Below are 20182 nucleotides of genomic sequence, written 5' to 3' on the forward strand. Positions count from 1 at the left end.
TATAACAACAACACCACAGTCATATGTTTCTTGTGTAATAATGAAAAAAGACTGTTTTTAAAAGCAAAATATAAGTATCACAAGAAAGGCAGAAGTTAGATCAGAAAAAGAAAAGATTAAGAAAAACTGGAAAAACATTGAGAAAAGACAGTATTCTAGGGTTGAAAATAAATACGACTTTGACATTCAGAAGTGGGATAGGACACTTCAGGCAGGGGAAAGAACATGAACAAAGACACACAGAAAAGAAAACACAAGGCATATATGTGGAACAGCAAATAGTTCAGATCTGCTAACACAGTGTTTCCTACACTTCCCAGACAAGATTTCCAGTGAATTCATTAAAAGTATAGATTCCCAGGTTTCTCCTTCTGAGATTTTGATTCAGTAGGTCTGAGATGGGGTCTAGGAATTTAAATTTTTTTTTAAAGTACTACAAGTGATTTTTTATTAGTAAGGAAGTTTATGAAGCATTAGACTAAAGGACAGAGTTGGTAAAGGCGAGTCATGAAAGAAGAAGCTTGAAATAATAGGCCAAGGAATTTGGCCTTCTTTCTATAGTCAACAGAGAGCAACTATGACATCTCAATCAGGCTTCAGAAAGACTATTCTGACAGTAATGAGTGGAAGGGAAAAAAGAGAAGGGAGATGGGAGATCAGTCTGTAGACTAGAGCAGCAGCCTGGGCTAGAGATAAGGAAGGCCAGAACAGTGGTAGTAGTAAAATAAATTTAAAAGAAAAAATAGATTTGAGATACACCACAGATGAAAAATTGGTAGAACAGTGCAACTAACTGGTTGTGCAAGGAAAAAAATAAGAAAAATGTCAACTAAGTCTAAAATCCTTCTTTAGGGGACACTGACACCAGGAAATTAGAAAGATAAGTCACAGAACAGAGAGAGAAGAAGTTTGAGAAGAAAATATAATGAATTAAGCCTTGACTAGGGCTTGGGTAACTAGTGAGATATTCAAATATACAGATATCTAGTAGGCAGCTGGAGAAAAGAAAAGTAAGTCAGCCTAGAGAAACAGATTTGAGAGTCCGAAACAAACATTTGATAACTTTATCACATAGCATGCTCAATTAAAAAGTCAGATGAGAGAAATGTGATGATATAATACTAGAATCATACTACTTATCTGATAATGGACTGTGGGTTGCAATTTTCTTGCCAAAGAGGAAAGAATTTACTTGGTCTTTCTACTGCTTAAAGCGTTTTACAGGTGAAATTTCTTGCCACTCTTTTGGAAGGAGGCAGCTTTTGTAGGATTTAAAATCAACATTAGACATTAGAAACCCAAGGTCAAAATTCTGATTCCACGAGCTCCTAATTACACAATCTTAGACAAGCAACTTAACATCTCAGTATTGATTTTGTCATTTACAAAACAAGAATAATAATATCCATATCACATGGTTGTTATAGAGATTACATAAAATAAATACTCAACACAGGTAAGAAAAAAAGTCATTACAGTGCAGTATAATAAGTACTTTGATGTCTCAGTCTGAGTGAAAGTTGGCTTGGGGAGGGAGGTAAAGGTAGTGAGGAGTTAATGGAGCTAAATCTTAAAACGAAAAATAAAAAGTAGCCAAATAAAGGAGACCACACACTCCAAGCAAAAGAAGAAACAGGGGTGAGGCGACAGTGGAAAGGCATGGATGCACAAAGAAACTTGACATCTTTAGAAAACATCAATGAAACGGAATCCTGGCAATTCCCAGATCTAACATTCATAATTTTTTCCATTTACAAATATACCTGCAGGATCACAACATATAGTGAATCTTTCATTTTGATTAAGGACAAATTTGAATCATGAATAATGTAAGACAAATATACTGACATCTAAAGAAGATGACTTCTGAGATACCAGGGTGACAGAGTGATTGGTGATGTTGATGAGGAATAGGAAAAGGAGGTTTTCGTGTAAAGACGAATTTAACTTTGATATCTAAAATAGAGATGTTTCCTAAAGGCAACTCAGAATGAGGGATAAGAGCCCAGAAGAAATATTTGGTCCTGTCTCCTAGAGTTCAGAATGTTAGTATGTAGGTGGTAACTGAATCCATGATATCAAAGAGATCAATCAAGGATACTGAAGACAAAAAAAAAAAGAAAAAGAAGGAAAAGAAAGGGAAAAAAAGGAAAAAAAAGAGTAAATAATTCTTACATCAACACATGCCCATTTTAATCCAGTTTTAATGCAAGGGGTATAGAGTGCTTGCTGTATGCCTGGTATCAGCCTACCAACACCAGGCGCAACAATGAGCGAAGCACAGGGATAAAGAAGGAAAGACAGGGTAAAAATAACGTGCTTTTAAGTCGATGCTATTGCTAGTGTCAGTAAGAAATAGGTTACTATGTCAAGCAAGTAAGGCAGTATTGGGCTATAGAGTTTTAATCACATACTACAGTAAAGACTTTGAATCTTATCCTTTAGGTCTCAGTGTTCACTAATTTTCAAGAAAGGAAGACATATGAAAATTTGGGGGGAGTAAAAACCCTTGAGGATGATTTTCTTGGGGCATATCTGTCAGAATCACTGCTTTAAACAATAGTAGGGCACTGTAGGTGTTTCAGCAATGAGTACTGTGATGAAAGTGATATTAAGGAAAACCATCCTTAAAGGCCTTTGGGGAGCATCAGTGGGATAAAGGCCAGGAGGCAATGTATAATCCTGAGACATGGATTTTATAGTGAGACAGACGCAGGGGCAACTCCCAGCTCTAGCTACTTACTCGTTATGTGACTTTGAGCAAATTACAACCTATCAATACCTTAACTTATTCATAGGTAAAATGGGAATGATAATACCTATCTTAAAGAGCTGTGATGAGAATTAATTAAATGACTAAATGTATATAAATGATACTAAAATGAATATAAGAGCTTTGGTCTGTCACTGTTTATTATAGTAATGATAATTACTAAATCATCTAGCAATCCAATTAAACCAATAGTAATTAAAGTCTGAATCACAAAATTAAATCATTCTTTCACTCTGTGACTGATTTTTTTAAATGCTAGATTTAAAAAAAAAATCTCAAATCATCTCAGAAGTTGCAAATATTACTGACCACAAATCATTTTATGAATCAGTTCAATGAACACTTACTGAATGTGTACCGCGTAAAATGTGCTTGCTATGTATAGCAGGAGATAAAAAAATGAGTGAGACATAGACCGTAATCTCTTCTGTAATTCAGAACAAAGGGCAAATTAAGACTTTTACCTGACTAACTCGATTTACTTCCTCCTCTTCTTCCTCAGCTTCTTCTCCAAATGACAGTAAACTAAAATTTCTAATTAAAAAAAAAGGAAAAAAGAATTAAAGAAAGAAAATTTAGGGAGAAAAGTTAAACAAAACTTATAAATATCCTATTTTCAAAGCAATGGAACCACTAAATACACCACGTCAAGCATGACAGAAATAATTAAAGCTTTTTATATTTATCAAAACTGGCTAGCAAAATGGGGATTTCTAAAAAACTAATAAACATATAGCTCTGAGAGTACTACAAATTGGAAGCAATTTATCTAGTGTCTGCCAAAATAATCTTAATATTCTAAAATTAATAATTTACTCAAAATTGTCAATAAAAAGCAAAAAATTTAGCTAAATAAATAGTACATGTGAAGAAAAAACTAAGTTTGTCTTTTTTGAGCCTTCAAATTAATACATCACAAGGAAGATAAATAACAAGTTATTAAAACTCTCCTTTCAAATATTGGAAAAATAAAAGATTTGGCAACAAAGAGGAATTTTCATTTCAAAACTTAGATATAATCAATGACTACCACATCATCCCTAAAGTTTTGCTATGAATTAAAAACAAAAACAAAAATATCCAACTTTTGGCCTTGTTGTCCAGATAATTCACAGTGATGGAATATTATATCTGAATATAGTGACAGTGACCTTTTGCTCAGAAATAAATTAGTCGAAATAAATAAGTAAAAAATAAAAGGAAATCAAATATATAGCTGTCTAAAAAGTTATTTTGCCATAAGGTATCAACTGCTTACTAAAGTGTCTGGCTCATATTTGACAGTTTATTATAACAGCAACTTAACTTACTTACACTGTAGGATATCATGGAAAGAAATGAATATATATTGAATACCTACACTACTGGGTGTTTTCAAATTCCCCTTCTCGTTTAATCTTCGTAATAACCAGGTGTTGTACTATAAATCTCCATTTTATACGATGGAGAAACTGAAGCTCAGAAAGATTAATAATCTTTGCTACTGCCTACTGCAGTAGGCAGGTTTATACTTAAAACTGTCTGAATCTAACAAAGTACAATAAAATCCCTAATATGGATGCTACAGTCAGTAAAAGAGTAAGCTGAAATCTAACTCTCTGATATCTATTTTAATAAAATAGACAATATTAATAATGTAAAGAATATTGTTCACAAAATACTGAAATTTATTGAAAGAAGAAACTTCTATTTTTAGAAAACTATCTTCAGGAAATAATACAGAATACAGAAACAGCTTTATGTTTAAATATATTTGTAATAAGGTTATTTTAATAGCACCAAAAAGAAAAGGAGTGAAAAAGTTAAATAATGTAACCATGCAGTCATTATATCCTTCATACTTTACTTTCCAAGTTCCTTATCCTGAGCATATATTAATGGAAAAACAAGTAAAAAACAAAAAAAAAAATTCTCAATAACTCATTTATATAAAAAAGTCTTATAGAGATCATAAATACCTACCTACTTATTAACACAGATTTCATATGTATACCTAAGACTATACCTTTTTAGTTTAAATTTTTAAAATTATATGTTGTATTTGAATACAAGAAATGTACATTTAGAAAAATACACATATACAATATAATTTAGATAGTATCTCTTGGTCCAAACTGACCTCCCCCTCACTACTAAACAATTGTTACTAAAGAAAATAAAGTGAACTAAATGAATCAGTGTTGCTTTTCAAGCTGAGGAAAAAAAATTTTCTACTCTGATTATTACTTTGTGCCTTTGGGTTTCAATTTCTTTACTTCCTCCTCTGGTTTCTCTTTTTTTGGCCTTTTTATTTCTCTTGGAATGATGTCATCAAAAGGATTAAACAAAACCTATAAAAAGAAATATTTTGAAAACATTATTCAATTTTTAAAAATTTCACAAAAAATTAAAACCAAGATTTAATTATGTTGCCAGTAGTGTCTATAATTTTTCCTCACATAACCACTATATGCACAATGATATATACTTCCACTTACATGGCCTCACTGGATTCTCCCAGGAATCCAATGGGCTATTAAGTAAAAGGTGTTTTATCCCTATTTTACAAAAGGGAAAAACATTCAAGAAAATGTTAATACATAGTCAGAGAGACAAACTCAGCTATTTTGACTCCAAATCAAATGTTCTAAAGTCCTTGCTTCCTTAATGAAGGGTCACTCTTAAATTACCTAAGAAATCACTTCACTGGGCTAAATAAACCTTAAAAATTCATCCAGCTTTCCATTATGAGTCACGTATACATTCACTGGATTACCGGCTAGTTTCATCTCTGAATTCAAAATCTTTAATTACAAAAAAAATTCTTAATCTGAAATTGTGACTAAATTACAGAGACAGAATTCAAGTTGTGATGTTAATTTAGTATAAAGCCTTCATCTGAAAATTTAACAATACAAATAACCAATTACTCTTAAGTGATAATTTAAGTAATGTGTCTCATAATAACCATGCTCCTACCTCACAGCTTTTTATTTTGTGTGGATTACGTGGTCTTTCTTCACCATCAATGTCTACTTCTGTCAGTCGCAGCATGTTATATACTGTATCCCCTGTAACCTATCAAATAAAAAAGAAACTTTAATTGAAAATTATTAAATTCATTCTCTGAAATAAGGGAGGACTTTTGAAAATATTTTTTAAATAATTGAAAGGGAATTTCATATTGTTATATAAGAGTATATGCATTAAATAGTATAAATAAAGCAACATCATCCTAAGGGGAAAAGGCATTGATGAATTTTAATCCCTCAGTAAGATTTTTGAGAAATTTCCAGTATATATGTAATGTAAGATTAAAAATATAATGCCAAATAACCTCCTTCTGAATGACTACTTTATGTTCAAGCACTATAAACAAATTTAGACTTCAGAATAGGGTAGATCAAGCAAATAACAATAACAATGTAGTAAGTGCTTTGCAGACATTATTAAAGGCATTCTCCAAAGAGATAAAGTTGATTGTTTTTAGAGGTTGGCCCATGCCTGCTAGAGTGGGCTAAATACATGTTTCAGGGAATCCTACACAGAACATCCAACGATTCCACTTTTGCTTTGTTCTACTTTTAGTAAGGATCTGAAAGAGTAATATAACCCAGATAACTTCTAAGCCCTGCAAGTTATATCATATAAAAGAGAAATGCAATAGGGAAGCCCAAGAGGGAGGGCATATATGTATACATATAGCTGATTCACTTTGTTCTACAGCAGAAACTAACACAACATTGTAAAGCAATTATACTCCAATAAAAAAAAAGAGAGAAATGGAATTAAAAAAAAAAGACATTATCTCATTTAATCCTCAAAACATCCTAAAAGTAGGTACTATCATTATCTTCCTTTTCCAGATAAGAAAATTGAGGCTCAAAGAAGTTATGGAGCCGACAGTGGTGGCCTTTCTGACTTGTAACCACTATGCCGTACTTTGTCGCTAATGTGTAAGCTATGTAACAACAATTGTAAACAATGCTGCAGAATGGCAACCTAAATCTCATTTTATTGCATTCTTATTTTTTTAAAACAATAGGAAGGAGACACAGATGTAGAGAACAAACATGTGGACACCAAGGGGGGATCCTGGGGCTGGGGGGGGAGGGGAAGGGACTTGGGATGGGATGAAATGAGAGATAGGGATTGCCATATATACATTACTAATAAGAAAAAAAAATCAAATTGTACACTTTAAATATATGCAGTTTATTGTATGTCAATTATATCTCAACAAAAGTCTTTAAAAAAAAACAAACAACAACAACAAAAAATAAAAACACTAGGAAAGAAAACCTGTGAACATCAGACAACCTGTGTTGGAGTGGCTCAAACGTGCCAATGCATATTTCTTAATACACATTGTTAAGTATTAAGTAACAGTATTGTATTGCCTGTTTTGGGCATGACTCCTTTTATTCAGTATTTCTCAAAAATTCCAAAATAACACCAGTTTTTCAGTTGTGCTAAGTTTGTTTTTCCCCTGTTCACAGCACAAAATCTAGTTTTGTCTAGGATATGGGGAAACCATTCTCACTGAACCAGCAGAGGGAGCTGATACACTAGTGATGTCTAACGGGCCTAAGACTGAAAGCATCTGGGAAAATACTGGAATATTTACGAAAAGGGAGAAGCATGAGAAAAAAAACTTCAGATTCCCTTTTAAAGAAAACTGTTGAAAATTCTATGGAAATAACAATCTCTGATATGATGTTAAATGTAAGTAGGATTAAATAGGGAGTATTCAAAGTAATATTTCTGGTAAAATATTTTAATGTTAATAAAACTTCCACTTTAAACTGAAGGAAATTCATTAATAAAACAAACTTTAAACTACTAAATGTTATTACTTAGGTGTCATTCTAAAAATGTTAAAACAGTATCAGCTGAGTGACATAATAGTTAATAATACCATTAAACTGATAACTGATAAGAGTAGATACTACACTTGATCTTAGCCAAAAGGCCGAGAAGTAATAGTTAATAATATCATTGATACAATTTTAGAAAAAAGAAAAATTTAAAGTTAAAACCAATGACATCTGAAACACACACACAAAACTTCAGGTGGTCCCTCACAGTTCATCATACCAGGAATATACAGTATTCCATCATTTTTAGAAATAATAAATAAATATCCTAGGGAATATTTTTATAAAGGCAGCTCTTAGATAAGTTGATCATATATATCATAGAAGCCTAAGATAACTGGACACGAACCTTCCCAAAAATGGTGTGCTTATTGTTAAGTTCATCTGCTCGACCCAGTGTAAAGAAAAACTGGCTACCGTTATCATGAGGACCAGCATTTGCCATGGCAACCAGACCTCTCCGATTAAAACGCAACCGTGAGTGGAATTCATCCTGAAGCATTAAAAAAAAAAAAAAAAAATTAGTGAATGTCCTCAGTTATAAGGCCCTTCATATTTCAGCTAACAAGCAAGATTCCATACAACTTCTAACCAAAAATGCTGAAATTTTAACTGATTTTCACATATAGTCAAATCCAATATCTACAGTTCGTTCAATTTTACTAAACTTGACTTCACTAGCCTGTAAGTATGTTTTAAATATATTCAGCCACAAACTTAGCTTATTTTGTGGAAAGCTGCCCATTTACACAGAGGAAGGGTACTCAAGGGGAATGGATTTCTGAGTCATTTCCCTCAAAGCCATCTAAGCTTTTAGAACGTTCTCTCTTTTTCCTCCAGGATAACTACTTTTGAATCATTACAGAGTCTTCACCTATTCCCTTCCTGACCCCATTCTAAATGTCATGAAACAATTGTTTTCTTCTTATTTTTTAATTCTAGGAATCTAGAATGATTATGTTATGTGCTTTACTGTTTTCAAAAGTTGTAGATTGAATCTTCTCTAAATTGGCACTAGTCCCATTTGCCAATTTTCAAAAGAGCAGGCGTAAGCTATTCTAAGGTGGTTTTCTTGCTAGGGTAGGGGTATATAACATATACACTACTCTCTTAGTTAATAGAAGACCTGATACTAGACTCATTTATAATATAGCCATGTTATATAATCAATGCTTTTCACAAAGGAAGTTCCTTTTCCTTAATAAATTTTTCTCAAGAGATCTGAATTCAAAGGATCATAACTCTGTATATTGTATTAAAAATGACCTAATTGAAAAATTTACCAAGGTAACTGCATTACTTGAATATAATAAGCAAAAATCTCAATTTAGAAAGGAATTGTCACAAAGAGTTATTCTGTTACACCAAATAACAGAATAAAGGAATACTTCCTACAAGATGGAGGCTCTAAAATAATGAGATATCTCAATTTTGTAAAATATAAAATAGTCTAACAATGACATTTGAGACTTTTTTTTTTAACCATTTCACATGCTCTAAGGCCATTATCATTTGAAAATTAAAGCAAACAGTTCAAGTATTTTTCTCAAGAATCATACAGTAACCCAGTATAAAATTTAAAAAAATTCCAGACACTCTATCCTATTAGCATAAATGTGAAGTTTTTAAAAATTCACATATTTTAAGAGCTATTGATGCTTACTCATTAAAAGAACATAATATTGATACCATTAGATTAATAAATAACCCAGCTTTTAGTTTTTATTTGAATCCACTATTATCCTTGATATCTTAACTATCTCATTAACTCTTTCTTTCTTTTTAGACCTATGTTGGCAGTCAACAAAGCACTGACCTATTGATTAAAACTCATACCCTTTTCTTACATTTTTTATATTGCTTCTTCCTTCTGTTTCCCCTTGTGATTTTTTATTATGGCATGCATTTTGTGCTACAAAGGTCTATTGTGTACAATTTAAAATGAATTCTGCTATGGACTGAATTGTGACCTCCCAGAGTTCATATGCTGCTGCTCTAACCTCCAATGTGACTGTGCTGGAGATAGGACCTGTAAGAAGATGAAAAAAGTTAAATGACTTCACAAGAGTGAAGTCCTAATCTAATAGGGCTGGTGCCCTTATATAAGAAGAGGAAGAAACACCAGAACGTTCTCTCTCCACCATGTGAAGACACAGCAAGAAGGCAGCCATTTGCAAGCCAAGAAGAGAACCTTCACAGGAACTGAATGCTAGCACCTTGATCTTGGACTTCCTAGCCTCCAGAACTGTGAGAAATAAATTCCTGTTGTTTAAACCACCCAGTCAGAGGTATTTTGTTATACCAGTTCAAGCAGATTAATATAAATTCCATATAGTGTTAAATAAAATGTTTTAAAATAGGATGGCATATGCAGTGTTCTAGAAATTTTTTACACATACAAAGTTGCAGAGATCAGATACAGTCAGATATCAGGAAATATGTTACATAGTCTTTTTTCTGACTGACATTTTCCTCACGATCACCTTTAGCTCCACCTGAATTCAACCTAGCATAAAACTTTGTGATAAGACAACTTAGAAAGAATGCTTGGTGGGGTAAGTACTGCTCTTATTCTGTATAATCCTAAACATGTAGGTGATTTTGTATACTAATGTAAAATGCATTTTCTTCTGTGGGGCACAATCATTTTTGATTAAGCAACCCAAGCTGACTTGAAAATAAATTAAAAAATTCAGTCTCACCTTGAATGGGGCTCCATAGATAGACTCTCCACCAGTCCCTGTACCAGTAGGATCTCCCCCTTGGACTATAAAACCAGGTACAACTCTATGAAATATGGTGTTGTCATAATATGCTGGAAGAAAATAAAAAGAATTTATCATTCTCTTTCTGATATTTCATTTTCAGTGTAAAGAAATGCAACATTTCTGTTTGTTAATCTTGTATCCTGCTACCTTGCTGAAATCGCTTATCAGTTCCAATGGATTTTGTGTGGAGTCTTTAGGGTTTTCTACATAGAGTATCATGTCATCTGAATATAATGACAATTTTACCTCTTCCCTTCAGTTTGGATACCTTTTATTTTTCTTGTCTGATTGTTGTGGCTAGGACTTCCAACACTACATTGAATAGAAGTGGTGAGAGTGGGAATCCTTGTCTTGTTTCAGATTTTAGCAAGAAGGCTTTCAGTTTTTTTATCACTGAGTATTATGTTGGCCGTGGGTTGGTCATAAATAGCTTTTATTATGGTGAGATACGTTCCCTTCATACCTACTTTGGTGAGAGTTTTTATCATGAACGGATGTTGAATTTTATCAAATGCTTTTCCTGCATTTATTGAGATGATCATGTGGTTTCTGTCTTCTGTTGACAAAATAATCCCTTTTAAAATCACATTAAAAAATAAAATAAAATACCTAGGAATAAACCTGACCAAGGAGGTGAAAGACCTATACACTGAGAACTATGAAACACTGAAAACGGAAAATGAAAATGACTCAAAGAGATGGAAAGATATCCCATGCTCTTAGATTGGAGGAATTAATATTGTTAAAATGGCCATATTACCTAAAACAGTCTACAGATTTAATGTGATCCCTATCAAATTACCTATGACATTTTTCATGGAAATAGATCAAATAATCCTAAAATTTACACGGAACCACAAAAGACCTAGGATTGCCAAGCAATCCTGAGGAAAAAGAACAAAGCTGGAGGCATAACTCTCTCAGACTTCAGACAATAATACAAAGCCACAGCAATCAAAACAGTGTGGTATGGGTTGAAAAACAGAAAAAGGGATCAATGGAACAGAACAGAGGGCCTAGGAGTAAACGCACACACCTATGGTTGATTAATCTTCAACAAAGGAGGCAAGAATATACAATGGAGAAAAGACAGTCTCTTCAACAAGTGGTGGTGGGAAAGCTGGACAGCCACATGTAAATCAATGAGCTTAGAACACTCCCTCACACCATACACAAAAATAAACTCAAAATGTCTTAAAGACTTAAACATAAGACGATACCATAAGACTCCTAGAAGAGAACATAAGCAAAACATTCTCTGACATAAATCACAGCAATGCTTTCTTAGGTCAGTCTCCCAAAACAAAAGAAATAAAAGCAAAAATAAACAAATGGGACCTAGTCAAACTTATAAGCTTTTGCACAGCAAAGGAAACCATATACAAAGTGAAAAGACAACCTACGGAATGGGAGAAAATATTTGCAAAAGATGAGACTGACAAGGGATTAATTTTGAAAATATACAGACAACTCTTACAGCTCAATATAAACAAACAACCCAATCAAAAATGGGCAGAAGATGTAAACAGACATTTCTCCAAAGAAGACACACATAAAAAGATGCTCAACATCACTAATAATTAGAGAACCGCAGATCAAAACTAGAATGAGGTATCACCTCACACCAGTCAGAATGGCCATCATCAAAAAGTCTACAAATAATAAATGCTGGAGAGAGTGTGGAGAAAAGGGAGCTCTCCTACACTGCTGGTGGGAATGCAAATTGGTCCAGCCACTATGGAGAACAGTATGGACGTTCCTTAAAAAAATAAAAACAGTGTTACTGTAAGATCCAGCAATCCCACTCCTGGACATATACCCAGAAAAGGCAAAAACTCTAATGTGAAAAGATACATGCACCCCAATGTTCAGGTAGCATTATTTACAACAGTCAAGACATGGAAGAAACCTAAGTGTCCATTGACAGATGAATGGATAAAGATGATGTGGTGCATATATGTGTATGTATATGTGTGTGTGTCTATATATGTGTGTGTGTGTGTGTGTATATATATATATATATATATATATATATAACTCAACCATAAAAAAAGAATGAAATAATGCTATTTGCAGCAACATGAATGGACCAGAGATTATCATATTAAGTGAAGTGAGTCAGAAAAAGACAAACACCATATGATATCACTTACATGTGGAATCTAAAAAATGATACAAATGAACTTATTTATAAAACAGAAACAGACTCACAGACACAGAAAACAAACTTACAGTTACCAAAGGGGAAAGTGGTGGGGAGGGATAAAACAGGAGTCTGGGATTAACAGATACACACTACTATATATAAAATAAACAACAATATAGGAAACTATATTCAATATCTTGCAATAATCTATAATGGAAAAGAATCTGAGAAAGAATATCTACCTATACCTATATATATCTGAATCACTTTGCTGCACACCTGAAACTAATACAACATAGTATATCAACAATACTTTAATGAAAGAAAAATTTATCAATGTCTAAAACTAAGTGTATCCATAATTATCAGAGTTAATACAACTAGTCACAAGATTTTTTCCCCAGAATGTTAAATAGGCTCCTAAACCAAAATCTTTTCTTCCTTACTTATTATAAAATATCTACTCAAAACTGAACAATTTCTATAGAAAGCATGGTAGTGGTTGTTTCATATCTACTTCCAAGATCCTCTCAAACTCTGGGTTACAGTTTTCAAAATAAAAATTGGAGAGTTTTGGTATAGATCTATAGTTCTCAATTTGGGAGGTGGGAGGGTGGAGGAGGAGCAGCAGTTTTTCTCCCTGGGGGACATTTGTCAATGTCTGGAAATATTTGGTTTTCACACATGGAAGATGTTACTGGCATCTAGCAGGCAGAGGCCAGGGATACTGGTAAACATCCTACAAAGCAAAGGAAGCCCCCACGACAAGGAATTACTGGCCCAAAACGTCAACAGTGATGGAGATTGAGAAACCATCACAGAGATAAATACCTTATATATCCCAATTCTTCCGCTTCTCCCCACAGTAAATTAACTTATACAAACAATATAGAAACCCAAAATATATCAAAATTTACTCACTGATTACAGGTCAAGCACCATCAATGCACCCTCCTCAAGAAACTTTCAATAAATCAATCAATCAACACAATATATGATTGAGTCCAATTAGACCCTCAGTAAGTTTGCTAAATGATTGAAGAAAATTATTTATATTTATATATAAATATATTAATTGGAAACTATAAACATATAAGAGAAATCATATATGATCTCTTAATTGGTTGAGTTGGACTCAATTATTGACTGCAGTCATAATTTAACCACAGGCCGAGGACTGCAAGGCAGAGAGATGGAAAGAGTATAGTTCACTAAATGCTTTGCTGAGCTGTAGAACTTCTTGACACCAGAATTCTTATCAAAGAGGATGAAAAATGTCTTCTTTAATTAAATAATTTTGGGTTGAATCTTCTATTACTTGAAACTGAACCAACCCAACTCATTCAAAGACAAATACTTATCAAGTGCCTATTGTGGGCCAGACATTGTACTGACACAATTACTGACATAATTCACAAAATATCAATTACATGAGTATTTTGTTTTATTAGTCCAAACGTGACTATGGTTTATCATAATTCATGAAGTACTATAATATCATGGCTTGCAGGCACCCTCATAATTATTTACATTTGCAAGCTACAACTGGAAATAAAATCCACATTTTAAAAAATGTAATCTATAAACTAACAACTGTATCCAGTTCATAGGATGGACTGAAAGAAGTACAAAGTAAGATTAACTGATTTTTTTTCAATCCCTTTTCCCAGTAAGAGCTGTTGGGCTATATTCACAAGAACTCCTTAGTACAGACAAATTCTCCTTGGTTACAAACCAGAAACTGTAAAAACCAGGAAGTCTAAAAGTATCTCTCCTGTATCCCTAAGTAACCATTTACTCTGATTAAAAATGTATATAGCAGTCAGGAATTCTGAATCTTGCCTCTTGTTAGCTGTACAACCCTTAAACTCAATTATCTTTCTTTTTTTTCCCTCTTTTTCTCCCTTTTTTTCTATTTTTTTTGCAATTGAGATATAATTGAGACATAAATTACATTAGTTTCAGATGTACATCATAGTGATTCACTATTTGTATACATTGTGAAATGTTCACGGACAATAAAACTAGTTAACATCCATCACCATACATAGGTACAAAATTCCTTTTCTTGTGATGAGAACTTTTAAGATCTACTGTCTTAGCAACTTCCAAATATGTAATACAGCATTATTATCTACAGTCATCATACTGCACATGTAATTTTCTCATTATAAAACTAATAATATAAATTAACTCACAGTACTGTTCTGAAGATTAAATAGGATAATGCAGAGGTAAGATAAATTTTCAAGTTCAAAACAAATGTGAGGTCAAACTTTAATATTTTCACTTAAATTCTATACACCCATATTCAAATCTGAATATAAAACATATCCGTCTGTATTAAAAAATAAAAATAATCCTTTACACCCATAATATGCAATCAACGGTTTTTGAGCACGATTAGATTTACCTTTTTCAAAGGATCACTTAAACCTCCAGTACAAAGAACTGATTGGAAGTAACAAGGTGGATAGAGAGGGAGCAACTGTTGTCCTAAGAGTCAGGACATGACTATGGCTTATCTTGAGACGCACAGATTCAAGAATTCTCTAGGAAGCAGGATCTATAAGACTCAGAGATCTACTAGATATGAGGAAAGGGGGACATGTCTTTATTTCTTGTGCTTTCAAATTTTAAAATTACCCATCTTATTTATTTTTCCTATTTCCTATAAAGTCTTTCAGTGATGTTGGATTTTAACTTTAAGTTTTTCTTTATTGTCCTAATTATACTCTTGTTGGATAACTGAAATTACTATAATACTATATATATTGAGTAGAAATTTTTTATAATTTCTCTACACCTTAATTCTGTATTCTATCATGCCTAGAATTCCAAATTTCCAAATAATTTCCATATCCATTATTTCCTCTTCCTTGTAATTTATTAATAATCACTATTGAACTATGCATTTATAGTTATAGCTTACCATGTGCTATAAAAGATCTTGCTGCTTGCAGTAAGGTTTGACATCCTTCTTAAATGTTTATGTATCATTCTCATAAGTATTTTGAAGAGGTCTTATTATTTCATTATATGTGTTCATAATAGCCTCCTGAATTTTCTCCACTATTGAAAAAAAGAAATTTACATGTATCTCAAATAGGAAATGAAGTTTCTATTTGGATGCTGTGAATCTACTATTTGTCATTATGTTTTTTATTTCTGGCTGCACAACGTATGGGTATCATGACATATTTTGACTAATTATATTTCTGCCCAAGTATTAATACATTTGCCTTTTAAAATCATGCATATGTGTTTCTTCTTCTAGAATTTTGTTTTGTGTTCAATTTTATAAATATTATCATTAATAACTTTTTATTTAAATCTCCTTTGTGAGCTCTCTGTTTTAGCCTCTTTGGTTTTTTTAAATAAATATTTTAGTTTTGTAAAGATATTTCTTTTAACCTCTTACTATATACTTACGTTTGTAACTTCTAAAGAATTGTTAAAACTCTTGTTAAAGAAGGAAGGGGATAAAAGATAACTGATGAAGCATGGACATTCAGGAGACAGGGCTGAGGTAAAATCTCACAAGAGTTAATAGACACATAAAGTACAAAAATTTTGATTTTCTTCTCTACTTCTCTTTCTGCTCCCCACTTTGTTTTTCAGACCTAAAATTTTACTCCTTCCTCATCCTTCAGAGAAACTAATAAAATTATCAAAGATAACAAGCTTCCCTTTCCTTCTCTTTTCTAACCTAACTTTTTTTTAAAAATTAATTAATTAATTAATTTTATTGGCTGTGTTGGGTCTTCTTTGCTGTGTGTAGGCTTTCTTTTAGTTGCAGTGAGTGGGGGCTACTCTTCGTTGTGGTGCACGGGCTCCTCATTGCCATGGCTTCTCTTGTTGCGGAGCACAGGCTCTGGGCACGTGGGCTTCAGTAGTTGCAGCACATGGGCTCAACAGCTGTGGCTCACGGCATGTGGGATCTTCCTGGAGCAGGGATTGAACCCATGTCCCCTGCATTGGCAGGCGGATTCTTAATCACTGTGCCACCTAGGAAGCTCTAACCTACTTTTTAAATGTATAATTTTAAAAATTTTCAGTCATTTTTAAATGTTCACCTAACTATCCTGCAAAGACCTGAAATCCAAGATTAAGTCTATGTAATTGTAAACGTTTTGTTTTCATAAAAGCTAAAAACTTCCCCCAGACACAGAAAGACAAATACTGTATATTCTCACTTATATGTGGAAACTAAAAAAGTTTAATTCATAGAACCAGAGAGTAGAATGGCGGTTGCCAGAGGCCGGGGTGGGGATAGGGAAAATGGGGAGATGTTGGTCAAAAAGATACAAATTTTCAATAATAAAATGAATAAGTTCTGGGGATCCAATGCACAGTGTGGTGATTATAGTTAATAATGCTGTATTGAATAATAGAAATTTGTACATCTCATGTTCTCACCACATACACACACACAAAAAGGTAACTATGTGAGGTGGTGGATATGTTACTTGATTGTGGTAATCATTTCACAATGTATACACATATTAAATCACCACATTGTACACCTTTAGAAAAATCAGGTTGTACAAGCCAAATATATACAATTTCTGTCAATCATACCTCAGTAAAGCTGGAAAAAAAATACTAAGAACTTCCCTTTAACTGTGAACACTATTTTAGTTGAGAGCCATAATCTGAGGCTGTGTTCCCACCTGCTCATTTTTATTCATTTGCTTTTTAATTTTGGAAACCATGCCCTCCCTTTTTTTTTTAATATTGATATGACTGTTACAAGATCTAGAAATATCATGACTTTCTTTTAAAGGCTTTTTATTTTTTTATTTTAATTTTATTTATTTATTTTATTTTTTGGCTGTGTTGGGTCTTCATTGTTGTGTGCAGACTTTCTCTAGTGGCGGCAGTGAGTGGGGGCTGCTCTTCGTTGCTGTGTGCAGGTTTCTCATTGCAGTGGCTTCTCTTGTTGGTGGCTTCTCTCATTGGTGGCTTCTCTCATTGCGGAGCATGGGCTCTAGGTGCTTGGGCTTCAGTAGTTGCAGCACGTGGGCTCAGCAGTTGTGGCTTAGTTGCTCCGAGGCATGTGTGATCTTCCCAGACCAGAGATCGAACCCATGTCCCCTTCATTTGCAGGCGGATTTTTAATTACTGCGCCATGAGGGAAGTCCCCTCAAGACTTGTTTAAATAATATAATCAGAGAATTAAAATGAAATTCTCTGAATTAAAATTTTAAAACCTTGACTTTATTCATTTAGGAGCATCTTTATTTAAATTAATTTTCTCAGGTTTTTTGTTTGTCTTTGCAATAATACTTCTATTTCTCACCTGTTCAATTAAAAGAATTGCTGTAGTTATTTTTTACTTATTATTTTCCTATTCTTTTTTCTTTCTCCTTGTATTCCCATAAACAGGGAAATAATTTTTTGATGTTGTAATTAAGTTTCATCATCACCTAACTTAAGAACCTTATTTCTTCTTTCATTGTTATATTATATCCAGATGTTTTCTGTTTCTTCCATTCACCTGGTCATGGATTATAATTTACCATTTATTCTTTCTAATGTTTTTGTACTTTCACTCTTCCGTAAAATTTGAGCTTTAGATTCTTCAAAACTTCTTTCCAGAAACAAGTCTGACTTTTCAGTGTCTGCTGTGTTTCTCAGCTCTGTTGACAGTTATTTGAGGCTTCTCTGACAGAACTACCTGTCTGACTCAATTTCCTTCCTGCCTGCCATAGCAATTATTAATAATGTTCTTTACAGATGTCTTCTTTTCTCTTTTTCTTTTTTGTCAGCTCAATTTTTTTTTGTTTTGGAGAGGGGGTTGTTTCGTTTTTGTTTTGGTCTGGGTTGCTTTATTCCTTAAATCTGCTTTATTCCTTAAATGCTTTATACCTTAAATCTGGTAATTTTCTATTTTCTAATTATCTATTTGGAGAGCTCTCACTGTACCCTACTACTGGTTATTTTGTATTCTCTTTCACATTTTGCTTTTGACTCAAAGTGCTGTTTCCTGATACCTTGATCAACTTTGTCTATTTCTAAAAATCAGATATAATTTAGAAGGCCAATGATTTGCCACCACTGGAGATATCTGAAATCATATACAATGTATACTGAAAGTCAACAAGATATAAATGTTTGGGATATTTAGCTTTATACGGGAATATTCTGAAGGGGAAACCACTCTACTGGATGTAATTCTGTAAAGTTTGTTAAAAAGAAAAACAGTCACTTTATTAATGAAATCTCTAAAGTTACTAGTGACATTGATAATCCATCACTGAATGCTGGATGGAAGACTTTATGGGGAAAGTAGAATTTTGAATAGACATTAAACAGTGGCGGAATTCTGTGGGGGTCCAGTGGTTAGGACTTGGCGCTTTCACTGCTGGGGCCCCGTGTTCAATCCCTGGTGGGGGAACTAAGACCCCACAAGCCACACCATGCAGCAAAAAAAAAAAAAAAAAAAAAAAAAAGTGGGTTCACTTGAACAGAAAAAGAAGGGAAGAGAAAGTATTCCAAAAAGGTGAGTGAGGAGATGAGAAGATTCAGGATATGAAGGAGGTATGAGTGGAAATGGGAAGGAACTGCTTAGGAAATAAAGATAATAGTCAACTGAAACCATGTGGTTACTTAGTGCAATGAAAAATAAAGTTGGAAAGCTAGAAAGCCAAGCTGCCTGAGGATTCAGCTACTAGTGAATAAATGTTGAGGGTAAAGGGATCAAAGATGAGAAAATGGAAGACCAGGTAAAAGGCAATTACAGTCACGTGGGGGACAGTCAAGGCAGTCTGGGGAAGAAACTGGTAAATCTGGTTTTATACTAGTTTAGTTGTAGCTGACAATAGAAGATCTGAGTAGAAAAGAGCACTAGGCAATTAGATATGTAAATTAGAGCTCAAAAGAGGAGAAATGGCTGCAATTCTATATTTGATACTCACTTGGTTATAAGTAACAATTGAAGAATAAAGACAATAGAGAACTAAAGGCAATCTTAGGGAATATCCATTTTTAGAGGATGAAAGAAAGAAGTGAAAATAGCCAAGGAGACCCAAAAAAGATCAAAGTATTACTTGGTGTGATAAATTTCTCTGTTAAAGATACTGAGATTTACTAGGGGGGAGGGATTTTTATCTCCTCTCTCCATTTCCTGACACACAGGTCAAGACGGTATCACTTATATCAACTTCCATCATCCATTACCACTATTTAACACAAGTTTTCAGTGTTATGGAAAAATACACTGCAGTTTATTTTTAAATTAACAAAATTTCTCCTAAGGAATACAATTCAAGAATTATGATTACCTTCCAAACATAGCTGAATGAAATTTCTGCAGGCTTTAGGAGCTTCTTTTGACCACAACTCTATATCAATATCTCCAGCTGTAGTTTTCAATAAAACCTGTAGACATCATACAAAATCACTGTGTTAAATTACATTTTGCTTAATAATGAGTTGATTGGCTGCTCAACAAAGTATTCACTACTTAATTTTCAATTTTAAAATAAAAATGAGAAACTGGTTTTTGTTGTAATACTCAAAAAATTTCAAATATTCAGTACAAGTCACTGTATATTTATATCTTTCAAATATCATTTTCAGAAATAATCAGGCTTTAAGAAAAAAATAGCATATATGTTTTTCAATCACAATACAA

General features: G+C 33.2%; 1 protein-coding gene and 1 pseudogene across 5 annotated transcripts in view; both read right to left on the minus strand.

The window, feature by feature from the left end:
• CWC27 (CWC27 spliceosome associated cyclophilin) overlaps positions 1-20182 on the minus strand; it is a 216939-nt gene that overhangs the window by 186994 nt on the left and 9763 nt on the right. For all 5 annotated transcript variants that reach the window (XR_009054770.1, XR_009054771.1, XM_057742584.1 and 2 more), the window contains exons 2-7: positions 19830-19926; positions 10332-10444; positions 7979-8122; positions 5732-5830; positions 5000-5103; positions 3238-3307 (exon numbers count right to left, since the gene is read on the minus strand). Coding sequence is in view for 3 of the 5 variants with exons in the window: in XM_057742584.1 (XP_057598567.1) it covers positions 3238-3307; positions 5000-5103; positions 5732-5830; positions 7979-8122; positions 10332-10444; positions 19830-19926 (627 nt within the window). In the remaining 2 variants the exon portion in view is untranslated. The remainder of the gene's footprint in view (positions 1-3237; positions 3308-4999; positions 5104-5731; positions 5831-7978; positions 8123-10331; positions 10445-19829; positions 19927-20182) is intronic.
• LOC130842169 (U2 spliceosomal RNA) lies at positions 7610-7736 on the minus strand (annotated as a pseudogene).

The sequence above is a fragment of the Hippopotamus amphibius genome, chromosome 1, assembly GCF_030028045.1.
Source record: "Hippopotamus amphibius kiboko isolate mHipAmp2 chromosome 1, mHipAmp2.hap2, whole genome shotgun sequence".
In the NCBI taxonomy this organism is placed as follows: Eukaryota; Metazoa; Chordata; class Mammalia; order Artiodactyla; family Hippopotamidae; genus Hippopotamus; species Hippopotamus amphibius.